Below are 19,641 nucleotides of genomic sequence, written 5' to 3' on the forward strand. Positions count from 1 at the left end.
TCTCACATTCAGAATGCACCTCCACCTCTCTGCACATGCTCTCTCTCTTCCCCACAGCTCAGAGCCTTCTCTGTCCTTCTCGGTTTAGGGATCTCCTTGCATCGGGGCTCTTCCTGAACATGCCCGCAGTGTGCACTCTCTGTGAGCTCATCAAGGGCAGGCACACTGGCTGTTCCTGCACAGGACTTTGTCCACAGTGGTGTCAGGAAGTGCTTTTTGAATGACTGGCAGTGCAGGTGTATTCCAGTAAGGCAAAGAAACAGCAGGTTGTAATGGCTACCTGCCTTTTCACCTAGTCCATCTCTGAACCTTTGCACTTGTACCCCAAGAGCCAGTTTGAGCAATTCACCATGTCTGAGCACAGTCAGCTCGAGCTCTGTACCTCTGCTGTCTGTCTCTGGCAGATCCAGATGCAGCCTCCTCCATGAAGCTCTCCTTGTCTTCTGCACCCCTGCCAAAGGGTAGGACCTCTTTTGCCTTGGTTTACTTTTTGCTTATGCCCTTATGTTATTATAACTTGTGTTGCAACTTGTGTTACAGTATTCCCCCAACTAGCTGCTTTAAGACGAACTGATCTTGCTTTATCACCTATGTTACTTACCACTTCTTATACAAAAGCACCCCATAAACGTTGAGTTGAATTGTCTCAGCCCCATAAAAACTGTAAAAAAAAATAATCTCTAGAAATAGATATTCCTTCAGATGTCAGTAAAATGAAGCAGCCTCGTCAGGGAATCTTAGGTACTGAATTATGGGTCAGAGCAGCAAAAATTTATTGAATGCTTCTATTGTGGTCCTGTCCCCAGCAGTGTGAGATGCCACAGTAAGCAACACAGACCTGCCCTCACCGCCCTGGAGCTTAGGGCCCCCTCCTCACCGCAGCGTGGCTCAGCCAGGCTGTTTAGCTCACAGTGTAGCAGGGGCTGATCATCCCACTGTAGGTTGTCATGAGCAGTGTGTTGGTTCATCTAATGCAGTGCTGGCCTCCCGGAGGCACTCCCCAGCCTGTGTACAGCACATTCAATCACAGTTGCTGGTGGTACTAAGAGCTGTGCCTCAGCCACTGCCCTGAGAATGGTTAAAAGAGGGGGAGGGGTGCCTGGATGGCTCAGTCAGTTGGGCATCTGACTCTTGATTTTGGCTCAGGTCATGATCTCGTGGGTTCATGGGTTTGAGCCCCTAGTTGAGCTCCATGCTGAGCATGGAGCCTGCTTGGGATTCTCTCTCTCTGCCCCTCCCTTACTTGTTCTCTGTATCTTTCCCAAAATTAATAAAAATAAACTTTAAATAAACTTTAAAAAGATGAGGGGGGGAGCGGGGGTGAAGCAGTGGTCAGTTGGAGAAGCTATTCATTTGATTTAAATTCTTTGTTTAGGCTTGTTATTCATGAATTTATTTCCATGTTTAATGGAAATTCTAGGCATCACTGTATTGAAATACAAATCATCACTCCAGAGAACTTAGCAGGTAGGCATTAAATATTCGATGGTAGAACAAACAGGAATTTGCTGAAGCTGTAGAATAAAATTTAAATTCCATGTTTTTAAATAGTATATAATGTTTACCCCTATGATTTTATTGTTGGCTTTTTAATTTTTTTAAAAAGAGCAAAAGAAATAGTTTTATGACTTCTAAATAAACATCTTCAGACAAGAGCCAGGAATCCAAATCAGTGTAACTGCTGATTTGTGTTTGGTTGTTTTCTATATAAAATCACATAGGCTCTTGCGTGGTGGGGATCTCAGCCTACTGCCTAAGCCACCAAAAGGTGGCTGCCTAAACCACCAGTTTATACTAGTTTATCATGAATAATTGTCAGAGCATCCATGTTAATGACTATAGGTTACAATGGTTCTCTGTCTACAACTGTCTGTATTGAGCCCACCAGTGATGTGGGGTTTGGGGAATGTGGGGCCTCAGTGTGCGCAGTGGGCATGTATGGCCACACACCCATGTCTCCAGGCCCAGCACCCCAATGTTCCATCACTTCCTCCTTTTACAATCTAGATATATAGTAGGACTTGCTTTCTGCTCCATCATTTCACCTGAATTTGTTGGCTTAGAAGAAGACTGGCCCACTTGTGTTTTCTGCAGGAACTGTAGACAGAATCCCTTGGAAACCTCTCCCCAGTGCCTTCATCCCTGGTTGAGGCAGCCCGGCATAAGCTAGCTCCAAAGGAGGCGAGCTGATGAGAATCACTCAGTGACATAATCCTGTCATGGCTAGCAAAAATGGACAAATAAAAGAAGGGCTGTTAGTTTCTAGTCCGCTCCCTTAAAACATGGTCATGTGGGGCCTCAATGTTCCTTCCTTTCATGATGGTCTTGTGCCTCTGAAATGTCGTTGCATTTTTTTGTTTGTTTGTTTTGCACTTTGCTTAAGTTCAGAACTTGGTCCAACCAACTTTATCAACTTACAGCCACGTTGTCTTACATGCCAATAAACTTGCAACCCTATGAAGTGAGCTGTGCCTGTATCATCTCAGAAAGAGTGCATGTTCATTCTGTTTCTCTTTTAAGGAACCTGACCACTGTACCAGCTCTTTGGAATATTCTATGATACTACATCATGAGTGACAGTAAATGTGATAGTCAGTTTTACAGTGTGCAAGTGGCAGACTCAACTTTCACTGTCCTGAAACGTTACCAGCAGTTGAAACCAATTGGCTCTGGAGCCCAAGGGATTGTTTGGTAAGTATGCTCTGTTTCAATAGCATGGACTGAGTTTGTGTCATAATAAAAACCCAATAAAATGAAGTTGTCAGAACTTAGAAACGCTGATGATTAAAAAAAATACTCTTTTCTTTGCAATAGGTTTTTGAACTATATCAGATCAAGCTCTTGCTCTAGTTTATGTAGTCATATTGTAGGATACAGACCTCAATTCTTAGAATGCTGCATAAATTTATAGTTTGCGATTTTTCTTTTTTTCCCTTTGTTTTTTTTCTTTTCTTTTCTTTTCTTTTTTTTTTCCATTTCCCTGTCATTAGATACTAGAGTAATAGGTATGACAGTGAGTTGTAACAGAAATTTGGAGTTTTATTCATTTCTTCATCCTGGCCACCTTTCCCCTCTCCCCCTTTTATCCCCAATCACTCCTATTCATTTCTAGGCGCCGTCACTGCAGTGCCTTGCCCTTCATTGGCAGGATGAGGCCAGTCAGTGTCATTATCACCCCATGGATTAACCAGGAAGGGCTGCTGTGTGAGGGGTTGGGCTGGCCGTCTCTTCCTTGGTGTCTCACTTCAACCATGTGTCCAGCCCGTCAGAACCGTTGGTCTGACCCTGAACCTTAGTCTCTTGCATGGTAAGACAGTCAGCTGCCGCGACATCACCGGCCAGCTAAAGGTAAAGTCTTTCACGTGTTTTCTAGACTACAGTTATCAGTGCTTCCCAAACTTTTCAACCCATAGTTTTCTGGGCAAGGCTTTTCTTTTCTTTTCTTTTCTTTTTTTTTTTCTTTTTTCTTTTTTTGGGTCAATAAAAACAAGGTTGTCTTTGCATCTAAAATAAACTGTGTTGGAGCTAAATATCCACTGTTTACAACTTGTAGGCAGAGGGGATTCAAGATAAAAGAGAACTAACTCTTCTAGATGTTCTGGCAGGGGGGCTTAATGTTCTCATTAGAGATTTTGAGTCTAGAGACCCAGCGCTTTGTAATTGATCCTCGGTTATGGAGACCTGAGATCCGGGAAGTCCTTCCCATTGTTCCCTTTAGCCTAGGTGGTTGGAGCCCTGGGAGCTAAGAGGAAATGACATTCAGAACTTCACAGAAAAACTAATGTAGGAGAAGGGGCTGTTTGGGAGGAATGCCCAGTCTGGGTCTAAAATAAGGGTGATCTTAATTTCCAAAAGATAACACACTGTATTGCTATTTAAGTCCATTGTGCCAAGAGAAGTTTTAAAGTCATTGGATGGTTCAAGTGAGGACACTTTGAAATGTATAAAAAGTTCTAGACAATAAAACATTCTTTTGATTTATAATCCATCTCTTACTTGGAATTGCACAGTAATTTGATACAGGTAATTTGGCAAGGCTGATATTAACAACATTTAATGTAATAACCACATTGAGAATCAACCTCTCAATATGGTTCATAAGTAATTCTAAATAAAGTTCATGAGTAAAAAAAGTTCATAAGTAATTGCAAAATGGAAGGTTTTGTAAATGGGAGGCAGTTAAAATTAATGACTTCATTACAGCATGTAAATAACAGTAAAATCACATGTTACTTTATAAAATACCATTTTGCAGAGATTGGTTTTGACTTCCAGGTTGTATACGCTACTTTTCATCTTTAATTTTTACAGACATGTTTAATAATGAAATTATTCATCACAGATGTGTATTTTTTATTAAAAAATTTTCAGTTTTTAAACAAAAGTTCCTAATATGCCATTATAAGCTAAACCTCATCTGAGAAAGCAGTGGCAGAATTATAGTATGGAAAGTTCTGAATTAAAAAAAATTTTTTTTTGACTCAGAGCCCAGAAATAAACCCATACATTTATGGCCAGTTGATTTTGGAAAAGTTCTCCATGGTCATCCATTGGGGAAAGAGCAATCTCTTCAACAGATCGTGCTGGGGCAAGTGTATGTCCACATGCAGAAGGCACGTCATGCGTTGGACCCTTGCTTCACATTGTGTAGAAGGTTAACTCAAAATAAATCATTGACCTAAACGTAAGTGCTGGAAGCATAAACTCCTAAAAGAAAACCAGGGAAGCTTCATGACTTTGGATTCTTAGAAATGACACCAAAAACATGAGCAACAAAAGAACAAATTGGACTCCATCAAAATTTAAAACTTTGGTGCATCAAAGGACACTGTCAACAGAATGAAGAAACCACCCACAAAATGGGGAAATGTTTGCAAATCATATATCTGGTAAGCGTCTAGTATCCGGAATGTATAAAGAACTCTTACAACTTTAAAAAGACAACCGAATTCAAACAAACAAACAAACAAACAAACAAAAAAAAAACACAGCCGAAGGACTTGAATAGAATTTCCCCAGAGGGGATATATAAATAGATAATAAGCACATGCAGAGGTGCTCAGCATTAGTCATTTGGGAAATGAAATCAAAACCACAGTGAGTTACATCTTCATACCCACTAGAATGGCCATGATCAACACAACAGAAAATAAAAAATGTTGGCAAGGATGTGAAGAAGTTAGAAGCCTCATGCATCGCTGGTGAGAATGTAAGATGCTGCGGCCTCTTGTGGAGAACAGTTTGACAGATCCTCAACGCAGAATTACCACGTGACCCAGTAACTACTCCTAGGTATATACCCCAAAGAATTAAAATCCATTGTACCAACAAAAACTTACACAAATGCTTTGTACACTGTAACAAAGGCGTACACAGATGCTTGTAGCAGCAGTATTTGCAGTAGCCAGAAGGTAGCCCAAATGTCCATCAGGAGATGATGAATAGATGCACAAATTGTGTTCTGTGCACACATAGGGTTTGATTCATAAAAGGACCAAAGCCCTGACACGTGCTACAACATGGATGATCCTCAAGAGCACGCTAAGTGAAAGAAGCCAGACGTTTATATGAGATGTCTAGAGTAGGTGGGTGCCTGGAGGCAGATGCAGACTGGTGGTTAGCAGAGGCAGGGGGACGGGGGGATGGGACACAGCTGCTTACAGGGTATGGGCTTTCCCTTTGTGTTGACGGAAATCTTTTGGAATGATACAGAGCTGGTGTCCGCACAACATCCTGAATAGACTGAACGCCACTGAATCATTCACTTTCAACTGGTTAATTTTGTGTGTCTGTGAATCTCACCTCAAATATTTTCTTTAAAAAAAGAAAGCAAACTGGAGGGATGCCTGGGTCACTCAGCCTTGATCTCAGCGTTGTGAGTTCAAGCCCCACATTGGGCGTGAAGTCTACTTTAAAAAAAAAAAGCAGGGGCACCTGGGTGGCGCAGTGGGTTAAGCGTCCGACTTCAACCAGGTCACGATCTCGCGGTCCGTGAGTTCGAGCCCCGCATCAGGCTCTGGGCTAATGGCTCGGAGCCTGGAGCCTGTTTCCGATTCTGTGTCTCCCTCTCTCTCTGCCCCTCCCCCGTTCATGCTCTGTCTCTCTCTGTCCCCAAAAAAATAAATAAACGTTGGAAAAAAAAAAAATTAAAAAAAAAAAAAAGCAAACCGGAAGGTGCCTTACAGCAAGGCTATTTTATCATTTTGTCATTTGGATATTTAACTCCTGATACTAAAGCATTGTATGTAATGGTATTTTTACACTGTACAGTGTGTAAAATATGTTGTCATTTCCCCATAGTAGCTTGACTTCTATATTGACAGAATCTTAATAGTAAAGTCACTTAAATCTTAATGTTTTCCTTTACATGATTTCATGACAATTTTGTTAATACTTGTGGGAGCAGCTTTTATCCCACATGCAGAAAGGTAGGCAGAAAGAAGTACATGAGGGCTAAAACCCTGACGCTGTTCTAAATCTCATCTCTTGCAAATCCCCATTTCCATTAGCCTGAGTTTTGATTCTAAGGCAAGATCAAAGGCTGGGTTTTTGTTGTTTTCTGCTGAAGTGAGAAGTCATTACTTGGAACTAATTAAGCTTAATTAATTAAAACTTGATGAGCCCATGCGCAGCTAACAGTTTATTTCACAATCTTCGATGTCACTATTCACTTACCTTTGTAACGCAGACGGTTACTTGTTACCAAACCAAAGCCTGTTGGGCTAACTTCACAGGATGCATGGAGAAGGGGTTAGTTAACTTGATTCAGATGACTGATGTCTTCTGGTAGAGATGTGTGTACAGCTGTGAAAATCTTTCTTGGGCTTCTGGGATGTTTCATCTGTTGGCCTTCAAATGAAGTGCTATCCTGGGAGCTGGGCCCATAGTTGGAGACCTGCCTTCTGTTATCATGTCATTGCTCCTTTCTCCCAGAGTCTGTGTGGCCTTGCTGTTGGCCAGGCGGGTGGGTGACTGACTGCTCCTCGCCTTGCCGGTGGGTTGAGGCTTTGGGGTCCCCTTGAGCCACAACAATGGTGATCCTCAGAATGAGAGAGTACTTCCCCTGTGATACCCCCTCCACCCCATCTTCTGAGTATTTTTTCCCAGATCTGTTTTGCACAGCATCGTGGGTATTGGCATTCTGCTTTGAGGGCCTCAAAAGAAAAGTGTTCAGTATGCGGTGCAAGGAGAGGGTCTTTCACCCTCTCCTAGAAGCTACTAACTACCGTTAGTTAGAAACTACTAACGGTGCCAGTCAGGCCCCTTTCTTTCCTCCAGTGACAGAAGGGTCCGAGTGTCCCCCACCATCAAGCCCTAACTTCTAGATAACTGGTTCTCTGCAGCCGTTCTTTCCCTGCAAACATGACCATTACTTTTGTCCCCACTGCATGTGGGGATTGGATTGTCCTCAGAAGCCCACCAGTCTTTAAGACACTGTCACTGGTCTTTCAAGACTAATCTCATCTATGAAACATCCCCAGCTAATCTCAGCTCACATTTAGAATAAAGCCTCCTCTCTGGTTGAACCAAATGCTTCATTGATGTGCACACCACGTGAGCGCACGCGCGCGCGCACACACACACACACACACACTTCAGAACTAGAAGATAATAGATTTGTGTTTTAAACCAAATTTGTGGTAATTTGGTACAACAGCAATAGGAAACTAACAGAGGCATGTGTGTTCTTACATTTTTGAAAATAAAATGTAGTAGCAATAGTGCATGGTTTGCAAAACTTGTTAATCATCTGTGTAAACTAGAGCTTTATGAAGACCTAGGGACTAGGGTGCAGCAAAACCAAAGTGCAGGTACTGGTCTGGGATTAAGTGGAAGAGGTGGGACCAGAGGAAAACATTCTGCCTCTTAATTTTGAATAGCTTTTGCAATTGCCTCTTGTTTCCATATTTTTGTTCATTAAAAATGTTAGTGAAATAGGGGTGCCTGGGTGGCTCAGTTGGTTAAGCATCCGACTCTTGACTTCAGCTAGGGTCGTGATCTCACAGTTTATGAGATCGAGCCCCACGTTGGACTCCACACTGTCAAGCATAGAGCCTGCTTGGTATTCTCTCTTTCCCTCTCTGTCTCTCTGCCCCTGCCCTGCTTTCTCTCTCTCTCTGTCAAAATAAACATTTTAAAAATGTTAATTAAATAAATTAGGAAGTAAGTTTTGAAATGTTTATCACTTTGAATCATTCATAAATATCAACTATATTATTTCATAAAATTAAGTAACTGCAAGATTTTGTTGAAGCTGTAGCGGGGGAAAAGTGTGTACATTTCTTTCTTATCTGTTCAGTTTTTCTTTCTCCTAAAATCTCAAGTTGTTCAGCCAAAATAGTGAGAATTATCTGTTTTATGGAACACTTGCATGAAGTTTTTAACTTAAAAAAAAAAAAGTTTAATGTTAGATCTGGCAGACCCTAGAAGTCACAGTTACAACCTGAGCATTAAATGGTTAGTCTAGCCTTTACTCCTTTATCTTTCTAGTTCTGTTCACCCATGAATGTCAGCCTCTTCTTACACTGTTTTATTTTCTCTCCACTAGTCTGAGTAAATAAACATATAATGTCTGTAACAAAATTTCTGCGATAAAGAAGATTTATAGTGTAAAGCACAGGAAGCCTGTGATGTGGGAAAACTGAGCTCCAAGACCGGCTCTGATCCACACACTCGTAGTTCTTTGTGACCTTGAACAAATCCTTGGGTCTTTGTATGTCTTAACAGTCTCACCTCTAAAGTGAGCAGTTTTAGAGCTTCTGTATTAGAATGATGGATCAGATACCCAACAAAGCAGGAGGGCACTGACAGTAGTCAGTGGGATGAGAGCTTTTAACACATTTCTGAAATGTAAGAAGTAATTGGAAACTTGATGCAGATAAACAGAGCAGGGGAAGTGAGAATAAGTAGCTGAGACATTTGCAGTGAGGAAGAGAACCTATCTAGAGTAAAACCCCAAAGAGGCTGTAGGTGTAGGGATGACAGAGACAGAAAACGAAGGTGAGACAAGTGCCCAGAAATAGGGATGTTAATTAAAAGTGTGTCTATGAAACAGTTGTGCTAGTTGGCTACCAACACCTGCCTGCCATCCCCGTGCTCAGCATTTGCGCCTAGAGAGCAAGTAGGTGAGTGAAGAATTACTAGGCTAGGATCTGGGGATGGACAGAATCCTAGTAGGGGAAGCCCAAAATTTGGGGCTCCTTCCCCTGAGGACATTTGAGAATTCTAGAGTGCATAGCTGAGAGATTGAGTAATACTTTGGATTGCCTTGGGTGACCAGCAGATTGGAGCCCAGGGTCCTATAAGGGGCCAGGTGAACTTTTTGCCTTGAACTGGGACCAAAAAAGGACTGCACCCAAGAAGTTAAAAATGAACCCGAAAGAAAATGTTAAAAAAAAAATTTTTTTAAAGAGGGGAGGGGGTGCCTGGGTGGCTCAGTCACTTGAGCATCCAGCTTTGGCTCAGGTCATGATCTCACAGTTCGTGGGTTTGAGCCCTGCGTCGGGCTCTGTGCCGGCAGCTCAGAGCCTGGAGCCTGCTTCGGATTCTGTGTCTCCCTCTCTCTGTGCCCCTCCCCCACTCCCGCTCTCTCTCTGTCCCTCAGAAATGAATAAATGTTAAAAAAATTTAAAAAAAAAAGAATGAACCTGAAAGAAATGGACCCTTGCAGGCACTGCCACTCAGCCTCAAATCACCTCATTTGCTGAACTTGAAGTGAACCCAAATTGCTAGTGCCCCCACCAGGTGCCCAGCAGAAGTGAATTTAAATTCTAGATATCAAGCTATTTCTAGATAGCAAGCAGTTTTGCAAGTGCGAGGCCCCACACACCATCACAAATGACTTGTCACACAGGAGAATAGACAACATGCATGTGACCCAGCACAAACAGAAAAGAAACAGATCCACAGGGGATATTAGTGTTATTGGATCCAAACTTTAAATAGCTATGGCATTGTGTTCAGGATGGTAAAAGGCAAGATGAAAAATTTTTGGTAGAAAAGTGGAGACTTAAAAAAACTGAATTGAAATTCTAGAACTGTAAGATATAGAAATTAAATTATGAAGTTAATGGATGGGTTTAATGGCATATTAGATATAACCAAAGAGAAATTTAGTGATCTGAAAGGTGGGTCAGGAAAAAAAAAAAAATTCAGTGGAGCACCTGGGTAGCTCAGTCGGTTGAGCGTCTGACTTCAGCTCAAGTCGTGATCTCATGGCTCATGAGTTCAAGCCCTGCGTCAGGCTCTGAGCTGAGCCTGTTTTGGATTCTATGTCTCCTTCTCTCTCTGCCCCTCCTCCGGCTCACACTCTGTCTCTCCAAAAAACTAAAGAAACATTAAAAAAATTTTCAGAATGAAGCCTGGAGAGACAAAAGGGTAGAAAAATACAGAAGAGAGGATGTTTTCATTTTCTATGGCTGCATAATAAGTTACCACAAACTTGGTGTTTTAAAGCAACACCCATTTATGATTTCATACTTCTCATAGGTCAGAAATCTGCATGGGCTTGCCCGGGTTCTTGCCCAACATCTCATGAGGCTGAAATCAAGATGTTGGCTGGACTGTGCTCTTATCTGGAGGCTCCAGGAAAGAATGTGCTTCTGAGCACATTCGCAGGACCCAGTTGCTTGCAGCTGTAGGTCTGAGGTCCCCATTCCTCGCTGTCTGTCAGCCAAAGGCCATTGTGCTCGTAGGGGCTCCTGCATTCCTTCTCACATGGCCCCCTCCACCTTAAAGACAGCAGTGGCACGTCTAATCCTTCTCAGGATAAAAATCTCTCAGACTTTCCCCTCTTCCCACCAGCCAGAGCAAACTCTGCTTCTAAAGAGCTGTCATGGGACACCTGGATGGCTTGGTTAGCATCTGACTTCAGCGAAGGTCATGATCTCGTGGTTTGTGAGTTCGAGCCCCACATCAGGCTATGCATTGACAGCTTGGAGCTTGGAGCCTGCTTCGGATTCTGTGTCTCCCTCTCTCTCTGCCCCTCCTCCACTCATGCTCTATCTCCGTCTCTCTCAAAGATAAATAAACATTAAAAAAAGGGGGGGGTCCTGTTGTGATTAGATTAGACCCCATCTCCCATTTGTTAATGAGTATGTTAGCCCCGTTTATAGAACACAGGGTCAGCATACATAAAAACCAAATGCCTAGAAATTGGTACAGCAAAACACTTTGACAATGCTTCGGCGTTCCTACTCTTAGCTATCTACTCATCAGAAATGCATGTATAAGGGACCCAGAGCCATGTGTGAGAATGTTTATGACCATGTTTCTTATAATTGCTAGCAAACTGAAAATAACTGAAGTATACATCAACGTTATGTCATGTAGTCATGCAAAGGAATATTATAGTAATGACACAGAATGAATTCTAGCTACACACAACAACAGGTGAGTCTCCCAGATGTAATGTTGAGTGAAAGAAGTCAGACACAAATGGTTTAAAAAAACAGACAAAAATAAGCCATGGGGGTGGGAGGGGGAGGGAGCTTGAAGATGCATGTTTAGCTGGTAAAAGCAAGGAGGTGATGATCATAAAAATCAGAATGAGTTATCATCTTTGGGGACAGGAGGGATAGTGATTAGTAAGGGGAGGCTTTGGGGATGCTGACGAAACATGATTCTTTGTGACACATCATTGAACTGAGGAACAGGAAGAGAAGCAAAGGGATGAAAATGAGACAAGCAACATTGGAAATCCGTGGAGTTCCAAAAGAAAGCTGATTTTGAAGTCAGAAGACAAACTATCAGTCAAGGCTGAGGGCAGAACAAGATCATTTATCTTCCATGGACTCTTTCTGAAGCAATTCCTTGAGGATGTACTCCACCAAGAAAGAGAATACAGGAACATATATGACCAGAAGCATGGAGACCAGTGAAAAGAAGTCCCAAGGTGGTGGCTTTACAGCAGGCCGTGAAAGAAACTCCAAGAAAACATATCTTCAAAAAAATGGAATAGACCTTAAACAATAGCTCATGTGAGCAAGGTGGGAAGCACGGGGGATAGACTTTAGAAAGGGATATTTTTCTTCTCTTAAAAAGAAAAAATGCTGGGGTGCCTGGGTGGCTTAGTCGGGTAAGCATCCGACTCGGGCTTAGGTCATGATCTCATAGTTAATGGGTTCGAACCCCACGTCGGGCTCTGTAGTGATGGTTCAGAGCCTAGAACCTGCTTCGGATTCTGTGTCTTCCTCTTTCTCTGCCCCTCCCTCTCTCATGCTCCATCTCTCTCTCTCTCTCTCTCAAAAATAAATAAATATTTAAAAAAAAAAGAAAAAATGCTTATTGGAAACTTATGGTGGAACAGCTAGAAGTCATGGCCTAAAGTGTCAAACAGCTTTAAAAAGACATGATGTTTGAGCAACTGATGGGATGTAAGAAAAGAAAATCCATCTGACTTTGATGCCAGAAACAATCTCATTCCCTTGTGAGTGACAAGAAGGGTCATGTGATCCTTGGAAAATGAACTGTCATCCTGGCTCTGCTGTTAGAGACATTTGCGTGTGCATGCATACATACTCTGTGTGTCTTGGCTTTCAACTTGTAGACACATCCGAAAGAAGACACACGGAAGACGTAGTTGTAGAGACCGAACAGATATGTTCTCTAGCTTGACCATTCGAGACAGAAGTTTGGAGGAGGGGAAAGAGAGTAGAGCCCTGAAGGCAAAAGAGATGGAAGGTGATGGTCTTATCTTACATACTGGGAGTCCAGAGGCTCCCTTGCAGGTTGATGGAACAAGAATTTTAGGCACGTTGTTTCAAGTTACAAAGGTAACCAAGGGAAAAGTTCAAAATGACGTGAGAGCAAAAAGCTGGGAAGAGTTGGGGGTTTCAAGTAAGTGGTTAAATCTTCAGTTTGGCGGAGTAGACAGACAATTTCTGAAGTTGATACATGAGGAAACGGTAATAAAAGTATATTCATCTGGAGTTGAGAAGTGACCACAAGAATTAAAACCAGGAAAAATCGAAGGGGGTTGCTCCTGCAGTTCAAACTACTAGTGGGGAAGTAGGTGTCTGCTCAGAGGCTCAGAATTAGTCCATTTGGCTCATTTGGGACAAAAACTTTTGAGATCAAGAAAGGTGTGTCTGTTTTCAAGTTCTTAACACTGAAAAATATATGTAGGTACAAATGCCCATGTATATATATACATTAATTATCTGTTGCACAATAGATTTATCTTTAACGTTTCATAATTCATATGAATGATGCATTTCCATATGGGCATGTGGATTTACATATGTGTATACGTGTACACATAATGTGAACTGAATTAAAGAGAAACAATTACAAAGCCACGTGAAGTTTCTAATCATTAACCAAATGCTACCATGGACAGCCTTCAATTTAAAACCCATTCAATTAAGTTAGGGCTGTTGGAAAAAAAAAAAAATTAATAGAGGTGTACAAGTGGAAACAATGTTACAAACTGAATAGAGTAAATAGAAACAGTGTTTTAAATGGTGCTTCAGTTCTGAGGTGGTCTTTGGCAGCTTTTAACCTCTGATGTACTATTAGTACTAATTTGTATAAAATGTACCATCAGGCTACTCAATTCTCCCTATTTTCTGGAGGAAAAGGAACTATAAATTTCAACTGGGAACTTGAGATGCCAGAAACACAGCCTCTGCAGGATTTTATTCTTACTATAACAGTACAAGGAGTTATTTCTAGTAGAATTTTATATATAGTAATTGCTTACGTTAGCGGTTTTGTATCTTGAGGATTTACCATGAGCTGAGATCTTGGCTTCTGTTTTCTCTTTAGATTTTTTTGTCTGGGAAAAACACAATCAAAACTTATATTTATTATATTCTTCTCATGATCTCAACCATTTCCTCCACCATGATACTCCAGAATATACTTCTATGTTATTCTGTGATAACCAGTGACCCTCCCGCCCCAACTTATTGGCATATTTAAACTGAAGACTTCGTTTCTTGACTGGTCTTACATCCTGTGTATTGAATTACTTGGTTCCGAATATAATGATATCAACTAATATGATGAGAAGTCAGTGTGCAAAGAATCGTTGAATCCCATCCTAACTGTAGCTGCCCTGTCTGTACCTCTGCAGAGCAGTTAGTCCGTCCCACATTCTCAGACAACTTACCTTGGTCTTGACGTGTGGAAGTACCTTGAGTAGAAACAAGCAGAAAGAGATTTCCTTATTTGTTACTTATTTAAAAAGATAATGCCTTGAATGTACATTCTACATTGCAGTATTTTCCAGAATCATCCTAATGGGTTCCTTATTATATTTCCTAATTATAGTGCTGCTTTTGATACAGTTCTTGGGATAAATGTTGCAGTCAAGAAACTAAGCCGTCCTTTTCAGAATCAAACCCATGCAAAGAGAGCTTATCGTGAACTCGTCCTCTTAAAATGTGTCAATCATAAAAATGTAAGTTATGTCTATGTTTTCTCCATATAATGTTGTCCATAATGGGATAATCTTCTGGGTCTTTGGATATATGTTGGGTTTAGACTTAGGGTAAACTGCTAATAACGGTAACCATTTAAATGGTTATATTTTATTTATAAAATTCTTTTTTTAAATAACTTTTTAAAGTTTATTTGTTTTGAGAGAGACAGCATGAGTGGGCCAGGGCCAGAAGGAGAGGAAGAGAGAGAATCCCAAGCAGGCTCTGCATTGGCAACACAGAGCCCCATGTGGGGCTTGAACCCATGAGACCGTGAGATCATGACCTGAGCTGAAACCGAGAGTCAGACACTTAACCGACTGAGCCACCCAGGCACCCCTGTTGATAAAATTCTTAATTAACCTTGGGGAAATGAAGTCAGCCAGAAGCAGCATGGTCCAGTTTGGGTCACTGAAGAGGGTTAGCAATATCAATTAACCCTATAACCATTTGGGTTTCAGTATTTCTATTTCTATAAAATGGCAATAGTATGAACCTAACAAACTGAGACACTACATATTCTTTTTAGAAAAACGTTGTTCTAGAAGTAGCTTTTTACCTTGTACTGTGGACATTTCAGGTTTAAATATGTCAGTAGATGGTGTGATATTCAAGATAGCTATACTTGGCATCTCCACAGAAATCAAAGCACTGTAAATTTTAAGGAGAAATTGTAAGTTTCCAGAAAATGAGGTACTCAGGCACATTGGATGTCCACCACTAGTCTCTAAGCATTATTGTAAGCATGATTTTGATAACCTTGCCTTGTTATAAAAAAAATCATCACATGTTACGTCTGGAAGGGTCTTTGGAGATCACCCCTTGTGACCCCTTTTTTTGTTAATGAGTATTTAAGACTACACTCAATTTCATGCTGCTCCCTTTGTTTTAGCATAAGTGCTGGATCTTTCTGGTATAGGGACATCACATACAAAACTAAGATAAGTTTATTCTTTTGAGTTTGTTTTTAATTTCTCCAGTGTATGCTTTATTTTACTTTTACATTTAAAATTTTTTTTCAGATTATACAAAAGTATGGTTATTATTTTTTTAATTCAAACAATATAAACAAAGAGGCAAAAATCCTTGACTCTCACAGTTCATTATCATTAACATTTTGGTGAGCATTCTTACATACGTATGTACATACACACATGAACTCGACCTTCTGTGTTATTGTAAATACTGCTTTTTCCCTCATGGAATGTTTCTGGACCTCAGATATATTAATGAACATAGATGGAAACCATTTTTTAAATGGTACAGATGCACAGTATTTATTTAACTAGTCACCTGTTCCTGGATATTTAGATTGTTTCCAGTTTTTGCTATTATAATCAATACTGCCACAAACATCCTTAACATGTACTTCGCATGCTTGTCCAGGTCAACTTCTTGGCCAAAGCAAACTCTGCGCACTTCTGGTTTTAATATGCTGACACATTGACCTCAAGAAAGACCATCAATTTTACACTTCCATTAAGAGTATCTGAGAATGGGGTGCCTGGATGGCTCAGTCGGTTGTGTGTCCAACTTCAGCTCAGGTCATGATCTCATGGTTCCTGAGTTTGAGCCCCGCATCCGGCTTACTGCTGTCAGCACAGAGCCTGCTTCGGAGCTTCTGTCTCCGAAGCAGTAAGCCTATACATATGTATATTTATAAAAGACTATCTGAGATTTTTGTTGTACTTTACCAATCTAAGAGATGACAAATGATATCTTATTCTTGTGAAGTTGAGTTCCTGTCCATATTTCTATTAGCCATTTATTTTTAAAGAATTTGTTTTCTGTGGCCTTTGTCCATTTTTCTCTTGGGCTGTTGGTGTCTTTCTTATGCATTTAGGGAGGATCTTTGGATGCTAAAGCTACCAACTCTCACTTCTTTTCCATTTGACCCCAATTAAGTTGTTTTTGCCATGCTTTTTTTTTTTTTTTTTAATTTCAGTTTGGGTTTAATGTAATAAAATTTTGTAGGTTTCCTGTCATGCTTAGAAAAAGGCTTTTCTACATTAGAATTACATAAATGTTTATCCATGTTTTAATGTTTTATGATTTCATCATTTACGTTTAAATCTTTGTTCCATTTGGAGTTGATGTGAAGATTGAAGTATGGATCCGATTTTATTTTTCCCTCAGTTAACCAGCCACCCTGGTTCTATATACTGAATCATTCCTCTTTCCCTTGGCCATTTGAAATGACTGAGGATGTGTGTTTGATGCTCAAGCAGTGGGACTCATCACTTAACTGTTGGGGTGCCAGGACCAAGGCCTGTGGTAGAGGCCTTTCTAGAACCCTCTTTAAGTAAATACATAGCACTGTGAGGGGTTCATCTTCATCATACTAAAGATACAAGTTTCACCTTCATATTTCAAAGCTTTAGAAATTTGTAGATAGTATTTGTTTTCACAGTTAACATATTGCTTTGTTTAGTCTTTTTCTACCCACAATTTCTATTCTTTTATGTTCAGAGCCTGAAAGACATTATGTGTTAAAATTCTGTCATAATAAGTTACTAGAAACACATAAAATGTGATTTGATTAAAAGTACATCTTATTTCCAAGGTGAGAACCCTAATCATTTTACTTTTCTCAAATGCCACGTAATAGGATATTTTGGTAAAGCTAATAACAATAATAAATACTGAGTTCTGCTGTGATTTGTTTTTCAGTTTTAGTACATTTTAACATTAAACTTAATTTTTATAGTTAAAGTTACGACATGCTGAGGTAAAATAAATTTTCTTTTCAGATAATTAGTTTGTTAAATGTGTTTACACCACAGAAGACTCTAGAAGAATTTCAAGATGTGTAAGTATCATTTTTACTCAGTGATGCACTGTGTATCAAAGACTGAAAACTTAGAAAAGTAACTGCTTGTTTTACTTAGGAAATGTAGGTAGTAGCTATACATTTATTTATTTGTTTTTGTTTGTTTATTTAAGAGAGAGAGAAAGAGAGAGAGAGCACATGTGAGCAGCGGAGGGTCAGAGAGAGGGAGAGAGAGAATCCCAAGCAGGCTCTGCGCTGCCAGCATGGAGCCAAACGCTGGTCTCAGTCCCTCAAACTGAGATCGTGACCTGAGCCGAAATCCAGAGTTGGACGTTTTTGTTTTTGTTTTTGTTTTTTTTTAATTTTTTTTTCAACGTTTTTTTATTTATTTATGGGACAGACAGAGACAGAGCATGAACGGGGGAGGAGCAGAGAGAGAGGGAGACACAGAATCGGAAACAGGCTCCAGGCTCCGAGCCATCAGCCCAGAGCCTGACGCGGGGCTCGAACTCACGGACCGTGAGATCGTGACCTGGCTGAAGTCAGACGCTTAACCGACTGCGCCACCCAGGCGCCCCCAGAGTTGGACGTTTAATCGACTGAGCCAACCAGGCGCCCCAAGTAGCAGTATAGTTTTAATGATAGACACTTTTTTCTCTGGAGAAATGTTAAGAAAGATCGATAATAATATTCAGTATTTGTGCCTAGATATTATCATCTCCATAACAGGTAAAGGATGACCGAAAATAATTCTTCAGAGGAGACAGTGACCATTAATGCTGCCAATTCACTTTGCTGAAATACAAAATGTTTTTCTCCACTCCCCCAAAACCCAGGATTGTAGGGTTTGAGTGTTTATAATTATTATTTGAAATGATTATGTTGTTAAATATTGTATGTTTCCACAATCTGAAATAGAATTATCTTAGAATAAAATGTTAATTTATCATATTGAAATGCCCAATTCATCCTAAATTTACTGGTGTATTCATTGAAAAAATATTTGATTGCCATTTGTGTGCTAAGCACTCTTTTGAACCTGGCATACTTTAGTGACCCAAAGCAGGCAAAAATCCCTTTTATTATTTAAAATTGCAGGTGAGGGGCATCTGGGTGGCTCAGTTTCTTAAGCATCTGACTCTTTTCTTTTTTAATTCTTTTTTTAATGTTTATTTACTCTTGAGAGATAGAGACAGCGCAAGCAGGGGAGGGGCAGAGAGAGGGAGACACAGAATCCAAAGCAGCCTCCAGGTTCTGAGCTGTCAGCACAGAGCCCGACCCAGAGCTTGAACCCACAAACCACGAGGTCATGACCTGAGCCAAAGTCAGACACTTAACCGACTGAGCCACCCAGATGCCCCTTAAGCATCTGACTCTTGATTGATCTCCCCTCAGGTCTTGATCAGAGTTGTGAGTTCAAGCCCCATATTAGGTTCTGTGCTGGGCTTGGAGCCTACTTAAAAAAAAAAAATTGCAGGTGGTCATAGTCCTTCTGAGAGCTTTTGAGAAGGCCAGAGAAGGTAAGCAATCAACACAAGCAGGGCAATGATGCCATCATAAGAATGTGGCAAGTGCTCTGGAAGAAGTGGGGCATGGTGTAGGGGTCAGTAGTGCTGGCAGTTAGGAGTCAGGCTGCAATCGTAAGCAGGGTGGTGGGAGAAAGACATCACTGGATTGGTGACATTTGAAGAAAGCCTTGAAGGAGGTGAGGGGTTAGTCCTACAGGTATTTGAGGGAAGATGGTATCAAGATAGAAGGAACGGCAGAAGGTGTGGAAGTGGGGCCATTCCTGGTGGGCTCTGAGTTGCAAGTGGCCGGTGTGGCTGGAGTTGGGCAGCAGAGGAGAGAAGTGGGGGACGCCCAGAGAAGTGATGGGGCCAGACACTGCCAGGCCTCTGGGCTATTGTAAGGACTTCCTTCTACTCTAAGACAAGGCAGTGAGGCTTGAGCAGAGGCATGAGTGTCTCTGACTTACATTTATATTTTCAAAGAATAACTTTGGTTTCTGGGTTGCGGTGTGGAGGACTGGGGTGTGGAGGACTGCAGTGTGGGGACTGTGGTGCAAGGACTGCAGTGTGCAGGACTGTGGCATGGAGGACTGTGGTGTGAGTACTACAATGTGAGGACTGCAATGTGAGGACTGCAGTGTGGAGGACTCCACCATGGAGGATCACCGCATGACAACTGTAGCATCAGGAAGCCGGTGTGGAGGACTGCAGTGTGGAGGACTCCACCGTGGAGGATTGTAGCATGAGGATTGTGGTGTGAGGACTGCAGTGTGAGGACTGCGGCGTGGAGAACTGTAGTGTGAGGACTGCAGCGTGGAGGACTGCGGTATGAGGACTGCAGTGTGGAGGACTGTGGTGTGAGGACTGCGGCGTGGAGGACTGTGGTATGAGGACTGCAGTGTGGAGGACTGCGGTGTGAGGACTGCGGCATGGAGGACTG

At 41.3% G+C, this 19,641-nt stretch overlaps 1 protein-coding gene across 4 annotated transcripts in view; it reads left to right on the top strand.

The window, feature by feature from the left end:
* Positions 1 to 2,500: 2,500 nt before the first annotated feature.
* Positions 2,501 to 19,641, top strand: part of MAPK9 (mitogen-activated protein kinase 9) — a 41,844-nt gene continuing 24,703 nt past the window's right edge. For 3 of the 4 annotated variants that reach the window (XM_040444175.1, XM_040444174.1, XM_040444176.1), the window contains exons 1-3: positions 2,501 to 2,691; positions 14,275 to 14,404; positions 17,174 to 17,232. In XM_040444175.1, the coding sequence (XP_040300109.1) occupies positions 2,570 to 2,691; positions 14,275 to 14,404; positions 17,174 to 17,232 (311 nt within the window). In that variant the 5' untranslated portion in view covers positions 2,501 to 2,569. Of the gene's footprint in view, positions 2,692 to 3,112; positions 3,349 to 14,274; positions 14,405 to 17,173; positions 17,233 to 19,641 lie in introns of all 4 variants that reach the window. The other variant, XM_040444177.1, reaches the window with a different exon arrangement.

Source organism: Herpailurus yagouaroundi, unplaced genomic scaffold (assembly GCF_014898765.1).
Source record: "Herpailurus yagouaroundi ecotype Mexico unplaced genomic scaffold, PumYag 192, whole genome shotgun sequence".
NCBI lineage: Eukaryota > Metazoa > Chordata > Mammalia > Carnivora > Felidae > Herpailurus > Herpailurus yagouaroundi.